Source organism: Talpa europaea, assembly GCF_964194135.1.
Source record: "Talpa europaea genome assembly, chromosome: 11".
NCBI classification, from domain to species: domain Eukaryota; kingdom Metazoa; phylum Chordata; class Mammalia; order Eulipotyphla; family Talpidae; genus Talpa; species Talpa europaea.
The window spans coordinates 7790771-7817398 of NC_140078.1; the positions used below are offsets into that span (position 1 = coordinate 7790771).

The 26628-nt window shown below is 42.2% G+C and overlaps 1 protein-coding gene across 3 annotated transcripts in view; it reads right to left on the bottom strand.

Moving 5' to 3' along the window:
- Positions 1-1523: 1523 nt before the first annotated feature.
- ARFGEF2 (ARF guanine nucleotide exchange factor 2) overlaps positions 1524-26628 on the bottom strand; it is a gene marked incomplete at its 5' end in the record, with an annotated part of 77006 nt that continues 51901 nt past the window's right edge. For all 3 annotated transcript variants that reach the window (XM_084247444.1, XM_084247443.1, XM_084247442.1), the window contains 17 exons: positions 1524-1731; positions 2271-2388; positions 5448-5586; positions 5791-5959; positions 6086-6216; positions 8956-9070; positions 10124-10178; positions 10285-10423; positions 11175-11310; positions 13586-13715; positions 13868-13998; positions 15653-15813; positions 17736-17908; positions 21483-21634; positions 23955-24124; positions 24225-24265; positions 26438-26537. In XM_084247444.1, coding sequence (XP_084103570.1) covers positions 1555-1731; positions 2271-2388; positions 5448-5586; positions 5791-5959; positions 6086-6216; positions 8956-9070; positions 10124-10178; positions 10285-10423; positions 11175-11310; positions 13586-13715; positions 13868-13998; positions 15653-15813; positions 17736-17908; positions 21483-21634; positions 23955-24124; positions 24225-24265; positions 26438-26537 — 2237 coding nt within the window. In that variant the 3' untranslated portion in view covers positions 1524-1554. The remainder of the gene's footprint in view (positions 1732-2270; positions 2389-5447; positions 5587-5790; positions 5960-6085; positions 6217-8955; positions 9071-10123; positions 10179-10284; positions 10424-11174; positions 11311-13585; positions 13716-13867; positions 13999-15652; positions 15814-17735; positions 17909-21482; positions 21635-23954; positions 24125-24224; positions 24266-26437; positions 26538-26628) is intronic.

Below are 26628 nucleotides of genomic sequence, written 5' to 3' on the forward strand. Positions count from 1 at the left end.
TATAAAGAAAAAATATTGGATTTTATAGATAGGTTCCCAACTTACTAACTGCTAAGGCACCAGAGTTGACATCAATACAACCCAATTCACAGGACTAAAGGGCGTGGGTAGAAGTCTGAATGTTGGAAGAACTCTGTAACATTTTTGCTAACCTGAATGCCACTCCAGGCAGCGGATGAGCGGGCAGAGAATGAAGCATGTGTTCTCTTTCTCACTGACTCAGAATAAATTAAGTTTCCAAATCTACTGCTTGCAGGCTTCAGGCCCTATCTGTATATGGCCCACTTTTATAGAAGCCACATCCTCATTCAGTTCTACTGCAGTTAAGAGTATTGCACCGTCATTAACATAATAAGGAACCCAGAATCAAATCTTTCCAAAGGACTCAGCTCCTAGGTTCAAGTGAGCTGGAACATTGGGCACAGGCTACCTCCCTCCGCAGTCACAGTTCAGCTGTGCTGGCCCCACCACAGTGAGGGTCCGCTCCAGTTTAAGCCATGGCGTGTGGCTGAGGAGGTGCACGGGGCAAGCCTTCTCCCGCACAGCACGTTCCCCCTTCTCGAGGGCCCTTTAATGGGGATTGTGCGAAGCTGGGATGCTAACCATTGGTACCCTCATTATTCTGAGGTAAACTTAAATATAAATTAACTCTGTTAAATTACTACTTCATTTTCATTTCTACTTCATATATTAGATTTCAAAGTGTGTGAGATGGACAATGAATTCTGGAAATTTTAATTGAATACCCATCCACAAATACTTACTTCAAGGAAGGCTAATCATCTTTACTAAATTGTTTGCTTTTTTCCTATAGACTTGTTCTCCCCAAGTACTAAAACAGGGAGAGCCAGGAGGCACTACAATTTTTTAAACCTTGCAAGCTCTTAATTCTAACTTATTCACTAAACTCTGCTTTCAATCAAATCTTCAATAACATTTTTTTTGTAAAAGACTTTAAAAAAATCACTCAGACATCAGCAAAACAAAACAGGAAAAAAAAATCCTCTTTCCCCTATCTTTCCCCAAACTAACCTAATTACAGCTGGCTCACAACTGACAAAAAACACTCAAACTTCTCTAACACACTCAAACAACAAAAAACCCAGCATATTTTAGGTGGCATTTAGCCATTACAAGAAATTTTATTAATATACTCTCTAATAATCACGAACCTATACAGCTATGTTCAGTACTTTCAACAGGAGTGACTTCCTCTGATGAAACATTAATAGCCGATCAGGGGACATAGCTAGAAAATGACGGTGGGGGCCATGACAAACTGGACGGACGTTCAACCAGTAAAATGGAATGACAGAGATGAAACAGACTCCCCACCTACTGTGGTGACTGGGTATGCAACAGTTTAATGAATACCACAACGCCTTAGTCAGAGACTCTGATGGGACCAGTGGAGAGGCCATCTTTATCCAGGCTGTTCTGAGCTCCCAGGTGCCGACTCCTGTTTCTGTTGTCTGACCCTTGATGAGATGTGCTAGGCAGAGGTGGCATGGTAAACCTGCAGAGCTGCAGCAGCGGCTCACGGCGGGGCCAAGGCTACCACAATGGTGACAGTGTTCCTGGTCCCTGTGATGGTTCTTCTGGAATCCATATTTTATACACAACACCTATTCTTAGGAAGAACTTCCGCAGAACAGCTCGGAGTTCAGGAATCAGGTCAAACTGCATAATTTCACACAAGTAGGGGTAGTATGTTGAAGCATGTGCTTTGAACTTGAGGTGGGAGAGAAGAAGAGAGAATTAGACACGGCACTATTTGCGGGGGGCACAGTTTCAAAAGTATTTATATCACCCTGGGAACTGCTTGTAATGTTGGTGCTTTTTCTTGCTATTAGAAAGTAGATACAAAAAACCTAGAAATTCAAAATTCTTTTAATTCTATTTAAACACAAACTAGTTGGGGACAGCCTTGCCACCAAAGTCAGTTTTCATTTCAGTAAAGCAAGGTCCCAGTTTTAAACAAGTGCTTCACAATCTCAACCCTCTCCTCAACAGAGCCACACTGAAATCACTGTAGAGCAAGCTTGGTTTCAACGTCAGCATTTCTCAACCGGGGTTCTTTGAGAGAAAAAAGCTCTAATGTACTAAAGCATCTGTGGCTTGTAATGAGAAGTGCTTCTCCCCATTTTGTCTAGAACGGTGCTAGTTATGTAAACATCCTTGGAAGAACTGAGAAAACAGTTCAAAGTCTGAGTAAAAAGCCCACCCACACTGATATCCTAGTGGAGACATCAGCATTTAGTTGCTTATACCTTTTCATCGTTTATTTTGAGGGTTTTTGTTAAAAGCAACAACAGAAGACTCGTCCAGGCCTCCCGATGGCTTTCAGAATTCACCGTGATGAAATAGGCAAGGGCCTCACTGCACACACTGGAAGAGTCAGAGAGGAGGAGGCACAATCAACAAAAGTTCACGTCTCATATTCCCCTGGAGTAGAGAACTGTTTATCTTGCCCTGAGTATTTACTGAGCACTGAGTACACTCCTGAGCCCTGGTTTCTCAGCTGTAAAATGGGGATAAGCAAGTGTACCAAAACTCGAGAGGTTGCTGTGAGATTGAAACAAGCAGGTACGATGGTAGCTTCACTCAGGCCTGGCCCAGTGAGGGTTCGATGCCTGTCTTAGCCCAGGGAGCCCGGAGTGTATTATCGGAGTTAAGAGCATGTGGCCTGCCTTTCTCTTCTCACCTAACATCCTGGTGCTGTTTTCTTCAACATGTTGTGCTAGAAGCTAACATTTATGTATCTATGTTAGAGGAACTTCATGAGGATGTGTAAGTAATTCTCCTCTGGGCTTGATATAAGTTGACATGTCCCCTTTAATTCCTTTTAGTTTATGATTTGTTAGTCACATGTCATCATTGTTAGGATGACTGAAAGACAGACCCCTAAGTCTATCTTTCAAGGGATACATGCTAATATTTTGGCAAGTTTCATTCCAGTTTTTTTTTTTTTTTGTCTATGATTTAAAAATCCATTACTAAAACTCATAAGTATCATAAGTTTTACATTCTGTTCGTTTGTGGTGAAACATTTTATATATATATAGTTTATTTATTTATTTATTTTTAAAGATTTATTTATTTGGGCCTCCCCTGGTGGTGCAGCGGTTGAGTGCCTGGCTGCAAGGCTGCCTGCAGCCTCTGCAGTGCCGGTTCGTTCCCCGGCCGCCAGCAAGGGTCCCACCAAAAAAAAAAAATTATTTATTTATACAAGAACCAGGGTACAGGCCAGATGCATGGGAGGGTGGAGGATTCACCAGAGACAGAGCAAGGAACAAAACAGGCAGATTGACGAAATACACTACTTAGGGGAGCAGCAGGCACAACAGGAGAGGTCTGCTGTGCCATGTGGGACCCTCGCCGGCTGGGATCAAACCGCTGCTGTAGAGGCTGCGGAGAGCTTCTCAGCATGGTGCTCAACCGCCTGCGCCACCAGGGGAGGCCCGAAACATTATATTATGAACATACTCCGCATCAAGGAAAACTGATTCAAAACCCTTTTTTAAAAAACAAAACAAAACAAAACATTGGGCCTCCCTGGTGGCGTAGTGGGTTGAGCGCTGTGCTGTGAAGTTGTCCGCAGCCTTTGCAGCGCGGGTTCAATTCCCGGCCAGCCAGGGAGAAGCACACATGGCATGGCGGACCTCTCCTGCCTCACAGGCTGCTCCTCTCAGCAGTGTCTTCGGTCCGTCTGCCTGTTCTGCTCCCCACTCTCTGTGGTGAATTCTCTCAACCTCCCATGCCTCTGACCTGTACCCCAGTTCTTGTATAAATAAATAAATCTTAAAAAAAGAATTGTTAAAGATTGCATAATATTCTTTCATCTGCTATACTATAATTTAATTATCTATTCCAGAGCTGAGCTGTCTTAAGTTTTTTCTCTTTACAAATAAGTCTGAAATAAATATTCTGGGTAGTAATCCTAAGTCTTATTTCTTTTTATCTTTTTTTTTTTTTAATTTATTTATACAAGCACTGGGTACAGTCAGAAGCTTGGGAGGGTGAGAGAATTCACCAGAGCCAGAGCGGAGAGCAGAACAGGCAGACTGATGAAGTACACTGCTGAGGGGAGCAGCGGGCGGCAGGAGAGGTCTGCACGCCATGTGGGATCCTCACCTGGCGGCTGGGGATAGAACTGGGCGCTGCAGAGGCTGCGGGTAGCGTCGCAACCCAGCGCTCAACCGCTGTGCCACCGGGGAGGCCCTCCTGAGTCTTATTTCTAAGATATTTTCTTAAGTTGATTTCATAATAGTGGAAATACAGAGTCAAAAAAAGAGAATGGGGCCTCCCTGGTGGTGCAAGGGGTTAAGCACCGCACTATGAAGCAATCCGCAGCCTCTGCAGGATGAGTTCAATCCCTGGCTGGCCAGAGAGAAACCCACATGGCACAACAGACCTCTCCTGTCTCGCCCGCTGCTCCCCTCAGCAGTGTATTTCATTCAATCTGCCTGTTGTGCTCCCTGCTTTGTCTCTGGTGAATTCTCTCATCCCCCCTGCATCTCTGGCCTGTACCCCAGCTCTTGCATGCATAAATAAATAAATCTTAAACAACAGCAAAAAAAAAAAGAGAATGAACATTTTAAGTTTCCAGATCTAAAGCCACCCGATTTCCAGAGTGACCCTGTCACTGTACTCATCCTAGTGGTATAGGAGCGCGTGTGTCTCAACACACAGTTGCTAGCTCTGCATGTTTATGTTAGTAAATTTTAAAAAAGTGAAAAAGAATATAAGCATCCTGTTCAGAGTTACCTAAGAACTGAGTGGCAAAGATCTACTTTTCTGTTTGGGGCTCCCTCAATGGCATCCCGCCATCTCCTCAGGGCTTCATTTCCATGTAGTCAAAGCCAGTACACCCTGGAAGCCATATGATGCTACTACATTCCTCTTGCAAAGACTGATGGGAGGTTAGAGCTGACATCACTCTTGAGAGGACCAGTCAGAATCTCATTCCAGGTCTATTAACTCTAAGCTCAGAGTACTTTTCACTGCCCATGTTTTTGTGCTAAGAAACTTCTGAATCATAAAGTAAAAATCAAAATCAACAAGCAACTATAAACTAGAGACACACTACGGGGGCGGGAGGGGAGGAGGGATTAGGGTCAAAATAAGGGGGGGTGGGAATTGTATGGGGAATATAACCAAGAAGAAAATGCATACATTGTGCAAAAATGAAAAATGATGTAAAAAAAAAAAAAGATTAGTTTTGGATGATTTAAAAAAAAGAAAGAAACTTCTGAATCAAAGAAATGAGGCTCCCCTCTCTTCAGGGTATTAAGAAAACTGAAAGAAGAGCTACCAGACAGAAGGAAAAAACAGAAAAGAAAGTAGTTTGTTAGGGCATCAACCATGTAGGTATTTTTCTCCTACTCTTTTCAATTCGCAGTATTGTTGATGCATCTGTGTATTAGAGATAAAAAATTTAATCTTACCCTAAAAGTCGCTGCTGTATTTCTTCCCAAGAATCCCTGCGGTTCTCATCAACATACATTCGAAACAGGATCCTCAGGCAACAGGCCAGGCTGCTGGTTTCTTGTTTGAGAAGATTAGGTTTAGACTTGCCCTTAAAACCTACAGGTGAGAGAGTCATATAAGTAGTGCACACTGCTGGGATAATGCCAAGAAATCATGTGGGAGCCTACGACAGTCACTTGTGGGAATGCTGGAGTATCTCACATTCTTATAAGCTCAACTGTGGATATCAGAAAAGACATTTCCCAAAGGTTTTAACGTTTTAGGCCATGATCACAGTGGTCTATCTGCTGTGCGGCTTACCTGCTCGCCACAGGACTGTCCTCTGTTCGTAATTGGAATTGAAGGCCTTTGAGAAGGAATGGGATTCCTGCAAGCAGTCCAGCAGCTTGAAGAGGTGCTTGGAAGACATGCACTTATACATGCCCTGATCCTCCGTCTCTATGTGGATATCCGCATCCAGTGTGTCTTGCTAGAGGAGGAAGGAAAGGGGAGCTAAGTAAAGAGGATAAGCAGTACAAGCTGGCTCCAACACCCCACGGCGCGGAAACAGCCTCCCCGGAGACAAGGATGCCTTCTCGAGTCCCACTCCTATTACCTGGGCAGCAACCATGTGTTCTGCATCTTCCTTTTTGCTTGTTGCAGGGTAGAACACGATGTTGTCAATGGTCTGTATCAATTCCAACTGGACCACACACTTGATGAGGAGGCTGGCAAACAGTTTCTGATCTATATTAGATGATAAAGATTAACCCTAATAATGATTCAGCCAGTACTGAATAAATGCTCATTGAGCTTCTACTATGTGCCAGGCATGACTGATGCTATGGCACAGAAATGAATAAAAAATCCCTATTTCCATGGCAGAGGCAGATGATAAGCAAACATTCAAGTATAAGATTATTAAGTCAAAAGATGACACAGGTAGGGGTGGGAACAGGAAGTGTCAGAGTGGGACTGTAAGCTTAAACAAGCTGGTCAGGAATGGTCTCCCGAAAATGTGATATCTGAGCAAAGAGGTGAGGGAATCAGTTATGTAGACCTGTGTCCTCCAGAAGATTCTCTACTGGTCACTCGTACAGACTAGTTTTGAACTGCCCTAGTCACGGGAGATTGGATACCCAGGGCAGCCAAATTTTCCAGAGAAGTCTTACTCCCGGTGCTGAGGAGTGGAGCAGGGATGGGCTCATTTAAAATCTTAGTTCCATGGTCCTCTCTGGTGGCGCAGAGGTTAAAGTCTCAGTGCTATCAAGCTATAGCCAGACTGTGGCCTGAGTTTGACCCTGGCCAGGGAGCTGACCTACATGGTGCAGCAGACCTCTGCTGTCTTGCCCGCTGCTCCCCTCAGCAGTGCATTTCAGTACATCTGCCTATTCTGCTTCCCACCCTGTCTCTAGTGAATCCTCTCACACCACCCCCACCCACCACCACCTCTGGCCTACACCTAGTTCTAGAATGCATAAATAAAAAAACTTTAAGAAAAAAAAAAAAAAAAAAGAAAATCTTAGTTCCTGGATCACTTTCTGTCTGCTGTGGAGTTAGGAGTTGCTTTCGACATTTTCTACTTCCTTATTTCTCCAGTGTTGTCTTTTGGTGGTGAGTCATCTTTGGCTAGTTAGCAGTCTCTATTTAGAACCCTCTACTCATACTGTTGGTGTGGTTTCTGCCAGCTGACTATACTCTGAGTAGTGTCTTATCTATCTTGTTGTTCTCAATCCTTGGCTCAAGGGTAGCCCACATCAGGCACTACATTAATGCCTGACTACAGAATTTGGCTACATAATGCCATAATGCCAATTTTGATTGGAGTCAAAATACAGATTCCTTTTTAACTTACTGCTATAGAATCAGAATATTGAAAACATGAAACAAAGCTTTTAGTGACAGAAAGCAAAAGAAGCTGGGTCAGCTTCAGGTTTTTTTAAAGTGAGTGTGACATTTAGAGATACATATAAAAATTCACCAAGTAGAAGTAGATTTGCTTACAAAAATATATAATGGAGTTGCAGCAGATGTACATTTAACTTATGCCAATTCAACTGTGTCATCTGGGCCAACAGTAAAAAGGAAGAAGGCAATACAAGTGGTGTAAGTGATTCGACTGACTGAGCTTATGCCCAGAAGGGAGGCTGAGATGGGAGAAACAGAGGGGTCTCAAGTTCCAGGCATTTCTCAGAGGAGAGAAGTCTTGCCACATTGAAAGAAATTCTATTTAAAGAAACCTGCACTTGGCATCTACACACAAGTCAGCCACTTTATCTGGAGCTGATGAAGAAACAGCTCATTCTCACTGGAACTGGAGAGACAGTGGCTGAGCTGTAGGTACTGGGACAGCAGTGCACCAGTCTCCAACACAGCACCTTCTTATTGGATGCCTTCAAAGAGGGTGGTCCAAAGAGGGTGGGATTGCTATGAAGACAAAGGGGCACACAACCTCAAAGCATCCAGAATGTCGCCAGAAAAGTTCCAACTTGTCAGTCAGCTGGGTGAATCTTTACAGAGATTCTACTCTCAGTAGCTGAACCACATATTGGTGAGTCGTGTCATCCAAGTCCCTGTTCATGGGAGGAAGGTAAGACAGTACCTCCTCAAAGGGTTAATGTAACGATGACGTGAGAGCACACACATGAAACACAGACACAGTGCCTGGCACACAACAACTGGGAAACCAGTTTTGTAAATGATGGACAGTGAAACTGTAGGCAGCATTAAGAGACAAACTGGCAAAAGAGATTGAGATTCATATCCAGAAAAGGGAGCTCTAACATAAAAAGAGCTTCTCCAAATGAATAAAAAAGACCAACAATCAATACAAAATAAGTAACGATTATGCACACACAGTTCATAGAAAACAAAATAGAAGTGGTTTATCTTAAGTGTATGAAAACTATCAGTTCCACTCACAATTTAAAAACTGCAAATTAAAAGTACTCCAAAGTGACCAAATTTTACCTGGTGTTCCTGCAGATCATGTAAATAGGTACAACATTACCAGGGGGCAACCTGGAAAACTTGCTAACATAGAAGGTATGCTTATCTGTTAACCCAGCATCCTATTTCTAGGGATTTGCTATTTAAACTACCAATGGCTATTATGAGATTATTCCAGGCAGTATTGTTTTTAACAGAGAAAAGCTGGAAATACTAGAAAGGACACAATTAAGCAAATAACAGTACCTCTACACCCTGGGATAATGTAAGGCAATGTGAAAGCTCTTTAGGCACTGTTTCTAATGATCTCTAAGATACAGGAGAAAATGATGCAGTAGTCTATAATCCGCAGACAAATGTGCTGTATATGTGAATGTATATCTGTATTTGCTTGCACATGGACAAATGTCTCTGGAAAGGCACGTAAGAAACTAGTGGCACTGGCTGCCATAGGCAAGGGAACTAGAGACTGAGCCATGGGGGTGTAAATGAAATGAAATGTAAATGAAAACAAACCAAAACAAAAAGTGGCCTTACTTGCATAAGGTCTACCTTTCCAGCTGTCATCAGTTGGGTTAGAGAGTTGACTCTGCCCTCTCTCTGAGGCATTTTTATCTATGCTGCTTAAAGACTGGCGGTCCAGATCCATGTCCTAAAAGTAAATCAGAGAGAAATACCTTGTTCACTTTCCTCCATCTGAGCAAAGGTGTCTGGCATAATGCTGCCTGGCCTCCTTGAATGTAGATGACTCACTCAGCCAGAAGTCCGATTATGTTGCACGCTTAATGCAGTGCAAAAAGCAGCACAGGGAGATCACAATTCCAATTATTCCCCTTTACCCCCCCTCAAAATTTCAAACTTTTGTTATTTCAACTTAGAGGGCACATCTTTATGTACGCTGTAATAAATTTCCAATGAGATCAAGTACAAGAAGACTAGCAGGGGTAGTAGCTAGCTTTTTTTTTTAAGTTCACTGCAGAAAACAAGTCAGAAAAAAACAAAAACAAAAACAACAGAAAATGTCAAAATGTGTTTCATTTTCAACTTGCTGTGTCCCAAATGCCTTTTAAAATCTAATGACCTTATAGTTATTTGGGCATAAAAGTTAATATTACAATTCCAACCTTCCCTACTCTGGCAATAAAATCAAAGTATTTTAAAGTGAAACTTGAAACAGAACTTTTTTATGTGGCCTCACATAAAGAATAAGCACTATTTCATTGGTGGAGAGTAAAGCACTCTATTTATTAGGATAATAAAGATAATTATGCCGAAGCATCATTTATAATTATATAACATGAACTCTAGAACTGACCTGAGTCACAACAAGGGAGAGTTAGTTAAATACTTTATAATAATGTGCAGCCACTGAAAAGGCTATTCTCAAAGAAGATTTAAGAATACTGAAAAATGCTCACCATGCTGTTAAGCAATACCATGTGCCAAATGAGCCCAAACTTCAAACACGTGTGGGTTATATGTATGCAGTCACATAAAGATAATATGAGAAATGTAAACTGTGGTTTTTATTGGGTGTATTGACTTATTTTCTTAATACTTTTCTATACTTTTGAAAAAACACATTAATATAATTTTACGATCTTATAACCTTTTTAAACTCACCATCAGAAAAGCACAAACTCTTTGGGGTGCTCAATTTTTCACTATAATGAGAGATCAGAGAAAAGACAACAAAAAATCCTACCAGATGTTTTTCTGATGACTCTTCCTCCATTCCTGCAGGTCTCCATGTCAGCAAACTACGGGAATGCAAGAAAAGGAAAATGGTCAGTGTACAAGGCCACCCCAAGTCCACAACACCCAACAAACACAGAAATAAACAGCAAAAAAGGCATCAACACTTACACATGTGGGATGGTTGTTTTGAAAATGTCCAACATGCAATTGCACGTTTCATCCCAGACATCGGGACTGAATTTCTCTCCATTGGAAATTACTAAGTTTTCTAAGCAATTTGTACCTGATCGAGCCAGCTGCTCATTATCTGCAAAATAAAATAACATCTTTCATTAAAGTCAACTGTTTATTTTGGCTCTAACTAGACCCATGATACCTCATATTTTAAGATGGAGACTAAGCAACTAGTGGGTTAAGTAGCCTTTTAATTAATGAAGAAATATTACAGACAGCACTATAATTTTAATAGTTTTAAGAAGACTACAAATAGTCATTTATCATTGTTAGGGATGGAAGAGGTCAAAAATTTGCTACTTAATAAACTGGCTCTTGTATAAGGAATGGTAAATGACTATAGAAAATAGTGGACCAGTGTTTCTAAATTTAGTCATTCAAATATAACATTTTTCAATTTTGCCACATCAGCATTAGCCTTTTTAACACTTATTTTAAAATCAGATCATTTTGGGAAAATTTTACTAAATTAAGCCCTAGGTCAAAATCACCTATGGAGTCCAATTGCCATGAGGCAATATACACTAAAATAAGCAAAATAAGCCCATTGATGAAGCTGCTGATCTTATTCCACATAGTATATTATAAAAAATTTTAATTTCAAAGAAAATTCAAAAACACAAAAGTAGGAAGAATAGTATAACCTCCAACAGTACATTTTTAAAAATAATGAATAACTACATCACATCTTAGATAAATAAAGGGAGTTTTTTTTTTTTTTGGTCTAATTAAATTATACACCTATGCCTTTAATAGCTTGAAAAAATTAATTTCTTGTTAAGCACTATGTCAAGAAAAATGATGCCTAGAGACATAAAGTGTACCTTGTTTTACACACCACTGCAATTGTGCAAATACATCAGAAAGAAGAACTTCATTCAAAGCTTCATAGAATTGGGTAAATACATCACAAATAGCATAGAGCGCATGATTGCATGTTGTTGTCATCCACTCAGATTTCTGGAAAAACAATAAAAAGATAATGCTAAAACCACGTGCCCTGTGTGAGATGGGCAGTCTCATACATTATGTTCAAATGTGTAAAACTGTTCCGGAAGGTAATGCCATATACCAAAATATTAAACAATCAAAGTGATGCTTAAAAAGTTTTAATGATTTAGAAAAAGCAAGCATGAGATTTTTAACTACTCACATCTTATACCTAAAATTTAAATATTAAAAATGATGCCATGAAATTACCAGAGGGGAAGGGGAAGGTTGATAAGCATGTTTCCAAAAACAGAAGACATAAAGGAAGAGCCAACTGATTTGGTTACTTGAAAGTTAAAATTTTCCAAAGTGAGAAGGAAATTGAGGATAGCACGGTGGGTAAAATCATCTGCAATTCATGTACATTCATGCTGAGTTACTTATATGTTAAAAAAACTCGTAAACCAATAGAAGATGACTAACCCTGAAGCTGGACTGAGGCTGTGGAAAAGCACAGAAGAGGACACAATCACTGACATGAAGGGAAATATGCAACCTCATTAGCAATTAAACTTTCTTAATGTGATACTTTTGGTCCATCAGACTAATAATGATTAAATAAATCAAAGTATGAAGTGATGGAGAAGTGTGAAGAATATGGAGAAACGGGGGTTCTCAGGCCTGGCTGGCAGGAGAGTAAAGACTGCTAGGTCAACTTAGAAGTTGTATCACAAGCTTCAGTGATGTGCATGCCCCAACCTGACCCATGTGTCCAAAGCAAACAAAAAGAACAATTGAAAGTGTAGCTGGTGGGCCTCCCCGGTGGCGCAGCAGTTGAGCGCTGGGCTGAGAAGCTGCCCACAGCCTCTGCAGCACTGGTTCGATCCCCGGCCGCTGGTGAGGGTCCCACATGGCACGCAGACCTCTCCTGCCGCCCGCTGCTCCTCTCAGCAGTGTATTTCGTCAGTCTGCCTGTTCTACTCTCCTCTCTGGCTGTGGTGAATTCTCTCACCCTCCTGCGCTTCTGACTGTACCCAGTGCTTGCATAAATAAATAAATAAATCTTAAAAAAAAAAAAAAAAGTGTAGCTGGGAAAAAGTTGATTTCAGTGTTGTTCAAAGGAAGAAACACTAGAAGCAATTTTTTATGGGCTATGGAATATCTATAGCTGTGAATATGATCTAGTCTGTAAAAACATTTTAGGAAAAAAATGTATAGTTGTAGAGAAACATTCATTTATTAAAAATTCATTTATAAACATTCATATATTAAGTTAAAAGGCAGGTTACAGTATGTTTGGTGGGATTCCACTCTTGTGAAAAAGAAAGGAGGTGCACGCTACAGCACACACACACGTAGCACACGGAGTATCTGAAGGTAACAGTGCTTGTCTTTGGAAAGTGGAACTATGAGTGTTTACATTTTTTCTTTGTTTTCTGTTTTTTTCCATTTTAAAAGAACAGGTTTATTAGGAAAAAGAGAAAGGGAAAAGAAAAGGTACCTGCATAGAAACAGGTGGTCAGTTTGGGGATGAGAGCTGCCCGTTTTACTGATTTCAGATTTGTTTTATAATAAAGAAAAAAAATGAGGTTATGGTAACAGGAAAATGTATCTATGCTATGACTGTGACCACATTAAATGATATTAAATGATGTAGAAGACTGAGGGAAATTTGCTAAAAGTTTATCTCTAATTTCTGAATGGTAAAATTATGAATTTTCTGTATATCCCTAATCTTTCATATTAAACATATTACTTTTATACTGGGGGTGTGTGTGGGGGGGAGAACGGTGTTCCTAAAGGAGGTAAAAAAATTACTCCTCCATATCAAAATCGTGAGATAGAATATCCTTTCCCCACCCTTCTGCCCCAGAGGAGAAATAACAAAGACATCCAGAGGCATTAAACATCCGTTTTAACAAAAGGTCTAATATTTCCCAATATCACCTCCAACTATAACTTAATTAAAAATCCTGTTAAAATGGGTTTTAAAGAGACCAGAAACATTTGCTGTTTATTGGCTGTTCAGAAGTCAATACGGGCCACGTGACTAAGAGGACCAGTCAGGTGCACTGCGGAACTGATGGGGTGAAGGCTTGAGCGCAGGCACCAGGGGCCTGCTCAGGTACCTCCCACTCTTCCTCAGATGAAGAGAGTCCCTTACTACTTAATTCCAGTAGAAGAGGGCCAGGAAGGGAGCTTTCTTTAAAACATCCTTTCAGCAGCTCAGTATTTAAGACTTCCATTTAAATTCTTAAAGGTCTTCCCCCCTCTTACCTGGGGTAGTACTTTATTCATCACCTACCTCCGACTGCTGCTCAGGGAGTTTCATATTGTCAAAAATCCTGAACACAATTCTGAACAGGTCCTGCCACCAGTGCTTTTCAAAGGTGTGGCCGTAGCTCTTCATGATCTCGAACATGACTGTGAGTCCCCTGGAGGAAACAAAGCCAGGTGCAAAAGAGGAAGTGGGATGGGGGAAGAGAACAGCAGAGAAGAGAGTGAGAAAGCAGGGGGGCAGTGAGCAGGTGATTGAGGCTCATTCGGTGACGGGGGGAGGGGGGGTCACGGCCCGGGACACGGTTACCTTGTCCGTACATCTAGCTTGCATCTATTAATGATGCAGGACAGCTCAAAGAGGATGGGGAACCAGCCTCGGACCCAGACTCTGTCGCCAGGAGCCACATTCATGTCATCGCTTGTATATTCTTGTAACACCTGCAATGAGATTCACCTCTCAGTCGCAGAGCAAGCAGGCAAAGGAAAGAACTGAAATGATTAGCCCCACATGTTTTCCTCTCCTAAAGTTATCCATTTAGCCAGGGCACAATGGGGTATTTAAGGAGAAAGACAAACCTGTCCCACGGGCACATAAGCAGTTTTCCCATATGAACCAATGGACTTTTGTGGGTCTTCTTTTTTTTTTTTTTTTAAGATTTATTTATTTATGCATACAAGAGCTGGGGCACAGGCCAGAGATGCAGGGAGTGAGAGGATTCACCAGAGACAGAGTGGGGAACAGAACAGGCAGACTGAGTGAAATACACTGCTGAAGGGAGCAGTGGGCGAGCAGGAGAGGTCGGCTCTGCCATGTGGGTTGCTCCCAGGCCGCCGTGGATCGAACTCGTGCTGCAGAGGCTGCGGATTGCTTCATAGTACAGTGCTTAACCCCTTACGCCACCAGGGAGGCCCTGTGGGTCTTAGAATAAGGTGAATGGGGTGGCTCGCAAAGTCCTGGGGTTGGGAGTGATCCATTAGGAAGAGTACTAGATGCTACGGTGCAAGCAAAATATCCAAGAAGAATCAACATCTGAGGTCTTTCTGAAATGTTCTTGTGCCTCCTACTTGAAATAATAGCAGCAGCACCACTGTTTACTGAGTGTGTGCTGTGGGCCAGAAACTGGGAGGGGGTGTTATATAACAACCCCCTAAGCTGGGGCGGGGGGAAATGGCCCATTTTACAGAGGGATTAACTAAGGCACTAAGGGGTTAGGTGAACTGCAGATAGGAGTTGACAGTCTTTCCAGTTTGGATGTGAAGCCCTGTTCTCTGCCTTATCCCGGGGATTTCGTGGCTTCTACTCAGTATTACCATTTGCTGTCATGGAATCTGTTTACCAATGGATTTTCTAACATAAGGCAATTTCTCTCTGTGCTTCATTTAACTCTGCTGGATACCTGGGATATTATTACCCATTTCCCAGGTCTGATGTGGACATTAAACAAATCAACACACAGAAAATAGCCAGAACACTGCCTGACGCATGTAGGTGCTCAATCAACAGTGGCTCCTGACCTCATCCGTCTTAACAAGCTGGGGTCGGGACCAGCTCTGGCCCCCTTGGGGTCTACCTTTCCATACAGAATGCTCAAGAAGAGATCTGTCCTGGCAACCATGGTTTGGATGAGCTTGGTTCCACCCAAGTGGAGTGTTTGAGATTGTCATTTAAACAAAGCATTCTCCTTTGGGAAAATGAAACATACCAGAAAGACCCCAAACATTTTTAGGAGAAAACACACGTTGATGTTTAGGTGTGATTTCTCAGCTATGTCACAATGGCAAAATTTCATGTCCTAGAAAGGAGGTTTGTTTTCTTTCAAAGGTGTCAGTTTTCCAGTTTTGCCAAAATTCAAAAGCTAAATACCATTATTTTCTATAAAAACAATCTGTAGGAAACCATGTAAAAGCTCAACAGGAATAAAATGATTCCATACAGACACAACACCAGCAAAGAGGACCCTGCAACAGCAGCATTCTAGGGCAAACGCGCATTTGGAGCAGAGTGGCTGGAAAGTGTTTTGCCAGGAGCAAGGGTTGTGTCCATGACTTGTCTTCCCTTCACCACCCATGGAGTGAGGAGAGGAGAACGTACCCGAGGCCTCTCGGAGACGTACTTCCCACAGAAGCGGATGAGCCGGATGGCTTCCATGCTCGTGTCGGGGAAAGCAGCATTGCAGGCGAACTCTGATAAACACTTCACAGCATCCTGAAAGGAATCGATGGCTGCAGGGAAGTGGTGCTGGAAGATAGTTGCTGGGGGGAACACAAGGCACATTTTTTTTTTTATAAGACCATGATTTATAAATGGGGGTTAAAACACACACACACACACACACACACACACACACACAGTGAGTGCAACCCCCAGAGATGTTCACCTTTGTGAGCTCTAGGAGAATCATTTTAGTATCTCTGGAAGTTCTTTATAATAAATTATTCAGGAATGAATGCACTGAGTCCAGCTGGGGCTAAACTAGTTCCTGAGTTCAAGCAATGAAGTAAAGGCCCAAATATTCTTTCAATCAACAAACATGTGTTGAGTGTCAACTATGCCAAGCATGGTTGTGGGCCCTGGGGACACAGAGGTAACCATCAAATTTCCCTCCTGCAGGATGCTCAAGTTCTCAGTGGGCTACCATATTGACCTAAATCAATATATATATATAAAGTCGTCACTGTGGGGTGAGTGGTGGGTGAGGGGTCAGAGGGTAGGAGGGGCTGTTTAGGGTGATCAGGGAAGGAATCGTTAAAGAGAGCCTATATCAGAAGTGTTCCTAAGGAAGTGATATGGGACAGCCATGAGAAAAACAAGTATCACCGTGATGCCAACATGTTCATTTTAACTCAGGCCATTTGAGGAGGAACCTGAGGAACTCTCTAATATATAAACGTTGATCTGTGTGAACAGACACTGAACACTGAGCACAGCTCTGGCCACACTTCTGGAATCCTGAACATCCCCCTTCCTTCCTTCCTTCCTTCCTTCCTTGGCCATTTCTGTCCTGAGACCACAGCTTGTGCAGTGGGACAGAGAAGGCCAAAGAACTGAAGTTGAAAGATAATGCAGAAACTTACAAATTTTTCAAAGTCCCATAAATATCATCTGAAAGAAAAATGAGTAGCAAGCTGCTAATACAGGGTTAAAAAACCTCAATGATCACCCCACATCTTGCAATTTTTACAGAGCCCAATACCAGCCTACAGCTTGCTGCATGATCACTGGCAGGACCAGGGACTCCTGGTCAGCAGAGTGGAGGGACAAGGCACCTTGGGCTGGCCTATGTGGGTGTGAATCTTGACTCCCAACCGTGTGGCCTGAGGCAAGTTGTTCTACTTTACTTTTCTGTGCCTCAATTTCTTCTTTGGCAAAATGGGGGAAGTTGGTACAATGAATTCTCATTATTCACGGTAGTTGCATTCTATAAAGTCACTGTGGACACTAATTAAGCAAATCGAACCACTCCACTGGGGGATGCAGGGCTTGCCATAGTACTTGACTCAACAATCAACATGTGACCTTGTTTGATATGTTTCTGTTGGAAGACAACTGCTTTAATATCTACTGCTCATTTAATAACGCTGAACTGACGGCCAGCAGTGCGATGACTCGTGCCTGGATGAAGTGTGGATGATGCTTCTCTGCAAGGCACGCATAACCTTCCTGTGCTCAGGAACTTCAGCACTGCCCTTGGGAGCCATTTTAAATAGGCAAATCACCAACAAAGACAAAAATGAAAAAAACATGGCACTAAATATAATGCCTGCTTTCAGAAAGAGCTGAAATAAGAAGACAGAGCATCACCTCATTCAACCTCAGCTAGGGACATGCACCTCGGGTGATTCAGGTAATCTGTTGCTCTGGTGTGTGTGTATGCATGTTAGTCAACAAAAACAGAAGCACAAGAAGAATGGGTTTGAAGTCACAGGTAAATTTTAGTGAGTAGGTGAATTCACAAATGTTGAATCTGCAAATAATGAGGACTGCATCTCTCTGCATGTGTGCACATGTTGTGTGCTCATGTAAGCACACATTAAATCGATCTGGCACAACATTCTGTCACAGGTTAGCTCAAACAGGGAGCACCTTTGAGGAATAAAATAGCAAGTAAAAATAAATAGTCTTCCTTCTGGACTTGCAGGTGGGATATTTCTCAGGGAGGAGGAGAGCTACTTACTGACGATGTGGCCAGTGGTCTGGAAGGCCAGCTCCACTATGTTCCCGTCATGGTCAGAGGCTGCCTGGTGGAACACAGCAAAGATGTTCTTCCAGCCTGAGCGGATGTTGGCCGCCTGCGAGTTCACCATCTGGGCAATGCAGCGGATCACCATGTCCCGGATGGTCGGAGACCTGAGGAAGGAATGGGCAGCCATATCATGTGTACTACAGTGGGAAGAAAATGACCACAGCTCATCGCTCAGAAGTAGAACTTAAAAAACAAAACAAAACAAAACAACAACAAAAAAAAAACAACTTTTTTACAGTGCCCAGTAATCCACATTTATTTTTAAAAGAATCACTAGAGACAACAAAAAGAAAAACAATACCATAACCACTGTGGTAGACACTGTCACGGCTTACCGGGCAGCCATCCTTGATAAAAGAACTGATTTCATATGGGCAGCAACCTGCCTGACTTCAGGGCACCAATCACAAATGGCCTGAGACAACATGACAATCTTTCACTCATAGACCAAAGCCTTAGTTTTCCAGCATCCCTTGCAGCAAGGGCGACTACATGATCTGTTCTGACTGAGACGGAAGAGAAAATCTATGAGCACGGGCGAGGAGGAGTTTCTGAAAGGTTTTTGCTTTTGTCGCTTTCCTCTTGGTCTCATTTTGAACACAGTATGATGCCTGGAGGTAGAGCTGCTGTCCTGCCATCATAAAATAAGCTCAAATCAATCCTGTAGTCAAACAGAAGGGCAGAAGGAGCGGGGGCCTTAAGGACTGATTGAGCAGTGGAACCGAAGTCGGGACTGCTTGCCTCTGATATCTTGGGCCTCCCCGGTGGCGCAGCGGGTTGAGTGCAGTGCTGTGAAGCTGTCCACAGCCTGTGCAGTGTGGGTTCGATTCCGGCTAACTGGGGAGATTCCCACAAGGCACAGCAGACCTCCCCTGTCACGCCCGCTGCTCCCCTCAGCAGTGCTTTCGGTCCATCTGCCTGTTCTGCTCCCCACTCTGTCTCTGGTGAATCCTCCCACCCTCCTGCGCCTCTGGCCTGTACCCCAGCTATTGTATGAATACAAAATAAATCTTTAATAAGTCAATAAAACAATGTTTAAAAAAAAAACCAGTCTTGTGGTTTAAGCCATTGTTAGTTCATTTGGAAACTCAAAAATTTTCACTCATATTCAAAATTCTGCTACCTACGTGTAACCATTATCCCTCAGGCCCTCACCACCACCACTACCTTGTAAGTCCAAACTTGGACAGTGACAATGGCTGCCTATCATCCTACTGTTCTCATTTTCCATGGATAAATGCTAGGTGATTCTTTAAAATATGTCAAACCATTTCACTTGTCTGCTTAAAGTTACCAATGGCTTCTACCTCTTACAGAGAACAAGCTGAAGTGCTTATCAAGGTCAACAGTTCCCCCATGATGTAGGTGGCCTGCCACCTGCCACTACTGGGATTTCAGCTTTTAGTACAGTCTGCCTTGCTCACTCCTTACCAGTCACACTGGCCTTCTTGGTGGTTTTTTTTTTTTTTTTTGCGTAGAAGAACTGGGGTGAAGGCCAGAGATGCATGGGGAGGGGAAAGAAAGGATTCACCAGAGACAGAATGGGGAGCAGAACGGGTAGATTTCCTGAAATACACCGCTAAGGGGCAGCGGGCATTACAGGAGAGGTCTGCTTCTCCATATGTAGGTTAACTCCCTGACTGGGAATCGAACTTAGGCTGTAGTAGTGATAGCACTGAGACTTAACCCCTAGGCCACCAGGGCCCTGACACTCTGGCCCTCTTGTTGCTCCTTAACTATGCCACAAGGCTCTTGTTCTCCTTCTTCTCTCTGCTCAGAATACTCTTCCCAAGGCCATATACAGCTACTTCTAGCTTGTTCCTACTGTATGCATGAAAACAAGGTCACATTATTCTCAGACCCTAGAACACAAAAGGGATAAAAACTTATCTAACTTGTTCTTTGAGGCTATGTTCACAGATAAACTTTGACACACAATGACACAACCTTGTCTGAATCCACTGTTAGTCAAAGTTAAGGGACCACCAACATAGAGCTGGAAGGGGGGAGGGGGCTTGGGGCAGAATTTGGTTGGGGGTGGAGAGTGAAACACAGAAGGTCATTATTAAAAGAAAATCTCTTGCTATATGAAGTAATTTGCAACTAGCTAATGCACTTCAGCTAGGTCTTTGCTCTTAGCTCACTTTTTTTTTTTAATATTTTATTTATTTATACAAGAACCAGGGTATAGGCCAGATGCGCAGGAGGGAGGGAGGATTCACCAGAGACAGAGTGGGGAATAGAACAGGCAGACTGACGAAATACACTGCTGAGGGGAGCAGCGGGCGAGACAGGAGAGGTATGTAGCGCCATGTGGGCCCCTCGCTGTCCGGCAGGGATCGAACTGGTGCTGCAGAGGCTGCGGACAGCTTCACAGGGCTGCGCTCAACTGCCTGTGCCACCAGGGGAGGCCCCTCTTAGCTCACTCTTAAGCCAATAAAATTTAACACCTTTGTTATCAACCCCTTCCCCAAGAAACTAATATAAACCCACTCCATTTCCTAAATGGGGACACAAATTTGACTTCTGGCTCCTGACTCCTTGTGTGTGAACTTGCAACAAACTTTCTTTACTCAAAACCTGGTGCCCTAATAATTGGCTTCTATGTGCAGGGAGAAGCAAGCCCATTGCTTGGTAACATTCAGACTCTGTGTAAGGATTGTTTTAACAAATGCTTGGGCAGCCCCATATCAAGGAGTGCTTCCCACCCTCTTACCTGGATTTATTTAATGGTCTTCAAAGCAATCACCACTACTGACCTACCTACTTATCTATCTTACTCTATATAAATGATTTACTTTTAAAAATTTATTATGGCAGGCCTCCCCGGTGGTGCAGCAGTTGAGCGCTGGGTTGCGAAGCTGCCCGCAGCCTCTGCAGCGCCGGTTCGATCCCGGGCTGCTCCCCGGCCACCGGAGGAGGGTCCCACATGGCGCACAGACCTCTCCTGCCGCCCACTGCTCCCCTCAGCAGTGTACTTCAGTCCTCTGCCTGCTCTGCTCCCCGCTCTGGCTCTGGTGAATTCTCTCACCCTCCCGCGCTTCTGACTACCTAGTGCTTGTATAAATAAATAAATAAAAATTAAAAAAAAATTATTATGGCAATTTTGGAACATATATAAAAACAGGGTACTATAAAGAATACCCACATACCCATCATCCAGTTGCAATGACAATCTAGTCAAGGCCAAACAAAAACAGGGACTTTTGACTGTTTTCTTCATTGCTGTATACTCAGCAATCAGAGTAATACCTAGCAGATGGCAGGCCTCAATAAAAACAAGATAAGTGAAAGAGTAAACAAGTTGACTTCTTGAGAGGGACAGTTGCTGACCTTTTTTATTACCTCCTTGGGGCAGGAATGCTGGGTCACATAATTCTTCAACTAGTTTTAGGCTGCATAGGCTTATGGCTCTTTCTCTGAACAACTCAGCCCCAGTTCTAATAGGAATGCATGCCACATTTGTACTAGTTGCAGTGGTGGGATCTGTCCTTCCAGCAGAGGCTACACATAGATCTGAGCATGATTTACTTAGAGACAACAGATGTAAATCAGTCTGTCCATTTTATTTGCTTCCACTTAACAAAAGAGAAAAAAATTAACTGTGTGGTTATTATTAGAAGGTATTTTTAGACCCTCAGGGGGAATGTGACCAAAGGTCTTCCAGAACGTACATACCTGTTTTTCTTCATAATATGCTCAAAGGGCCTCAGAAAATCTTTCTGGAAGCGGAAGTTGGCTAATTCTCCCTTCTCAAGAAACTTCATGGAGAGCTGCCTTAGTGAGTCAACAGCAAAGATAGCCACATCTTCATTGGGGTTACAACCAACCTAAACAGAAAAAAAAAGTCAGGTGAAATAGGCACAGTGCAACAATTGTGTAGGTGGGTTCCAAACACCAAAAATGGGCAAATGTTCTGGAAAGACTACACCAAACTGGTGAGAATAATTACCTTCAGGGAGGGTCAGTTTGGTGGTGATGGTTAAAGTTAGTTTCAGCTGTAATTTTTTTTTTAAGGGAAACGTGTTGCTATAATTAGAAACTAGTAAGAATATCCTCCTAAAAATCTGGAGGATTCAGGAATACACACCATGTTTACTATGCTGCTCTGCCTCCCCAGGATCGTATGTGCCCTAGTTGAGAACATCAGGTGACTGTTCCAATGACCCTGCTAGAATCCCGAGAGCTAAGTTATTATAGCTGGACTCAGCCATCCATTTCCTTCAAAGTGGGGGATTATTATGTGCTCCTGTTCCCCAGGGAAAGCAGAACATTTTTCTGAGGTGGTGGAAAGAATAAAAAGCCCCAGAGTGAGCAACTGAGCTTTCCACAACTTTGTGCTTATTAGCAGCACTGATTAGAAGGAATGAACATTAGTAGCGAAGTTGACAACCACAAAATGTCTAATTATCATCTGCCAGTCTATGTCCTAAGCTTGCCTTTAAATCTAGATAACAGAGAATTGGCATGCAGAGTCTTGACAACAGAATTGCAGGTAGGAAAAGTAACTTCTCTGAGCTTAAGTTCCCTCAAAAAAGTTCCACTGAAGATGGAAGTTCAGGTTCTTCCATGGGAAGAGTTGGAAAAACACTTTTGGATTAACATACACACACAAATGTTTATATATAGAGATAGAATTAAAAGATTTTATAGAATAATTTAGCAATGTTTGGTATAGCTTAGCTGTCACAGGTTTGGACAAGAATGTAAGGTACAGTAAAGTTATGATTCACATTTTCTTTCTGAGCAATTATGTCAAGTGGTCTATTAAGAATTTATTTACCCAGATAGTGAGAAAGATGGTTGCCAAGTCAGATGGTTGCCGATTACTTTATACGAGACTGTTATTCACTAGATGGTACCCTGGGTCATCTGCAGGCTCTGTGGTTGTTTCCTCACTGAGGGTTCAGACAAAAGGAAGTCTCCAAAGAGGCCTTCCCTGAGCACCCATGGCAAGAACCCTGATACACTGCATTGCCTGATCCTTTATTCTCATTTATCTTATCATAAAATGTGGGTGAGCTCCACACAGGCCAGGACCTCATCTGCCTACTTCCTGGCACAAGGCAGTCAGGCAGTTTGTCAACCAGATGATGTGCAGTTAGGTACCTTACTTTGAGCCGATAGGAAATAAGGGAAACAGAGAACCTTGGTTAGCTAGTATGTCAAGCTAGAAGCAAGATTGCATCTGACAATGCCTCATTTCAGGGGGAAGCTACAGCAGGCTAGCAGCTACCTATGAGAGTCAACAGTGCCTATATCTTCCCCTCTCCACGCCAGTGACCTCACACTGCTAGCTCTAAACGGAAATATGGAGATGCTACAAATTCTTTACCAGCTCTCCACTGTGTTCTACGTTCCAATGACAGACTACTTTTTATGGTTTTTCTTCTCTTCAATGTAGAGAGGGCAATTCTCTTTTGGATAAACCAGTTTTTAATAACACTACCTGTAAGCATCTGTTCTACAACCATCCCCATGCCCGTGGAAACGATTTTGAAACCATGAAATGCATTCTGATGGAAAATAGTATTATTAAGCTCTTATATTTCCCTGAAGAAGCAAATGAAATCAATCCACATTCTTCTTCTGAGTTCCTTATTCAGTGTGTGTGTATGTGCCAGTAAGTACATAAAACCCCTAGTGGAAAGAAAGAAGTTCAGTCTGGCTTTCTCCCAGCAGTTGTCACTTTTAGTTGTCAGCTATCGTTGGTTTGTTTCTGATTTAAAAATAAATGTTAACTTCCTTGACAAATGTTACAGGAAAATGGTGGCACTGGAAGCCAGAATACAAGCAGTAGTAACATGTATGAGTGAAGCTATATAGCCTATAACTTGATCTCTGGTTACTAGAAGGCACTCCAGGATCTGGCAATGTTTTCAAATGCCAATGTTTGTCCAGGGACTTCACAACAACCTTTATGGTGTGGGATATTTTTAGTATCACTGGATTTTTAATTCATTCTCTGAGTTCCATCAATTCCTACTTTGGGAAATGAATTATAGGAACCCAGAAAATATGGCCAATTCTCTATCACTTCAATTATTTTTTCTCAGTTGCCTGCCTTTCTTTTTCCTTTCTTAATTTTTTCTTTTTTGGGGGTTGGCGGGGAGGACACCAATGGAGTGGTTTTTGAATTTGAAGCAATACCTTATTGAAGTGATCACCAATCACATGCCATATTCGGGACCACTGCAGCCGGATCCGATTCATGTTGTAGTATGATATCTCCACGATCTTCTGCAAGCTGAACATTCGGGGATGGTGGGGAGAAGCCAGCTCATCCATGGACACGGCACACAGCCAACGGACAAAGTCAACTACAGGCCAGACCCAACAACACAGGAGGCCTTATTAGTATTGGCCACACAGTCACAATGCAAGGTTTCTGGAGTTGTCACAGGTGAGTCAAATACATACCTATTGCATTTCCATCCAGTCTGGTGGATCCAGTAAAAATTCTAGGGAGATAATTATAGACATAATAAAATAAAAATTAGATTTGGAAGCTGAAATTTCAATTTTGAGCACTTACAAAAGGCAGGAAGGAAACATTTTAGGTCTGGCACCTCCATGAAAATAAATAACAAGGCATCAAAAGTGCAGAACTGAGCTGAGAGCAGAATACTGATAAAGAGAATGTAAGAAGGGAAGGGAGGTAGAATCAAACTCTAAATAACAGCATGTCATGTGGTGGGAGTGGTAAAGTGAGGACCCCAAAAAGCTGCTTGCTTCTCCATAAGAGCACCAAAAAAAACAAAAACAAAAAACTGGCAGAAAATGATCAAAGTCAACTTTTTCAGAACAGAACTCTGGAAATTAACCAAAAACTTGTGAAAACCTGAGTGCTTATTCAAGAAAAATGGATGAATCTTGGTTTGAATAGTGAATACTGTGACATTTTTAACTAGGCCTATTTTCATTACTTTCTCCCCAGCTCTACAGCAGCCTTGAAAACTAACAGCTTTGAAATACTAGTAACTGGAACCTGATGACCATGGAGAGGGAAATGTCTTACAGTTCCCCCAAAACACTATTTTCAGATTGGCATTATTTGACCTGCGTGGTAGTACCCTGAACAGCCCCATTTGCCAGTCTTGTCTTTATTTGACCTGACTGAAACCTCCTTCAGGGAAAGAGCCATTTCCCCGTTGGCTGGTTGTTTTTTCATGAAAAACAATCGGCAGCAACTGTTTACTGATGCAGTTAACTGAGGTGGCAAAAACAATTGGAACAAACAGGAGATGTGGTCAAAAGCTGAGATGAGACAGCCACAGGAGGCAAAGGAGCCAGGTAATGAAAATAAAGAGCTCAGAATACTAGGTGAAAACAAAACCAACAAAGAAATAAGAATAAAACACTAAGAGAATTGTTCTGAGAACACTACAATTTATGTCAAATATTCTACACTGTCAATACTGCAAAACTGTCTGTGTTAAATGTCCTGGGATAGGTCATTAACCAAGTGAATAGTAGTTCACATGATTATTCAATGGTAATTTTTAGGAGTTTGGTGATTTTAAGAAAATGTGTATTTTCAGCACTGGTACCAAATGAATGTTTTTAAATAATACCTATATTTCTCCTGGATATTTCAGTCCAGTTTGAAGCAAGCAGGAAGGCTTGAGTAAATAATGGAAAGGTTTTGAGTAAAAAAGAAACTGTCAACTCAGCCAGTTCTCATTAAAAATATAAATCATTCTTGGAGAGTTTTTAAAAAGTAATTTCTATGGGAATGCAAACTGGTCCAACCACTATGGAGAGCTGTGTGGAGATTTCTGGACCTACTAAACATAGAGCTTCCATATGATCCAGCAATTCCACTCCTAGGTATTTACCCAAAGGACACAGAAACATCAATTCCAAAGAGCACCTGCACCCCTATGTTTATAGCAGTACTATTTACAATAGCTAAGCTTTGGAAACAGCCCAAATGCCCAAAAATAGATGACTGGATCAAGAAGATGTGGTACATATATACCATGGAATATTACTCAGCATTCAAAAAAGATAAGCACATGCAATTTGCAGCAACATGGATGGCGCTGGAAGGGATCATGCTCAGCGAAATAAGCCAGAAAGAAAAAGAAAAATACCGGATGGTCTCACTCATAGCAGGAATCTAGAAAACTTAAATAAGGGACCAGGAAAAAGAATAACTATAAGAAAGTGAAAATCAAAATCAACAAAAAACTATGAACCAGAGACACTTTTTGGGGGGTGGGGGCCGGGAGGGGAGGGATTGGGGTCAGAATGGGGCATGTGCAGTTGTATGGGGGAATATAAAAATAAAATTTATTATTTAATAAAAAAAAATAAAAATAAAAAAAATAAAAAGTAATTTCTACTCATGAAACGAAAATTCAAAACATCAGCATAGACAAAAACTCGTGTTTTTGACAAAATCTAGTCATAGTGTTACTTATGAATTTTTAAAGGCCATGATACAATTTAAGGTCACAATTCAAATGAATGTGAAGGTCATTTGTTGTGGACCATGTTTGCCACTTTTACTTTCTTAGCTGACAACACTTTGTAATAGTTAAACACCTGAGGAGTCATTCACACCTGGTAGCCACTGAGGATGCCCAGCCACTGGCTAGGCCAGCTTCAGTGGGGAACAGAATTGTTACCTGTCCACAGCTACAACCACGCTCTGAGAGCTGGTCTCGCCCACAGACTCCTGGAAGCTGGCCATCTGCCTTTTATCCACTCCACCACTCACCAAATTACCTGAAACATGATGTGAGGAATGAGTGATATTTCAAAAACAGCCAAGTATCCTTAACAAAGTACCCTGTGCCACCCACAGGCAAAGACGAGA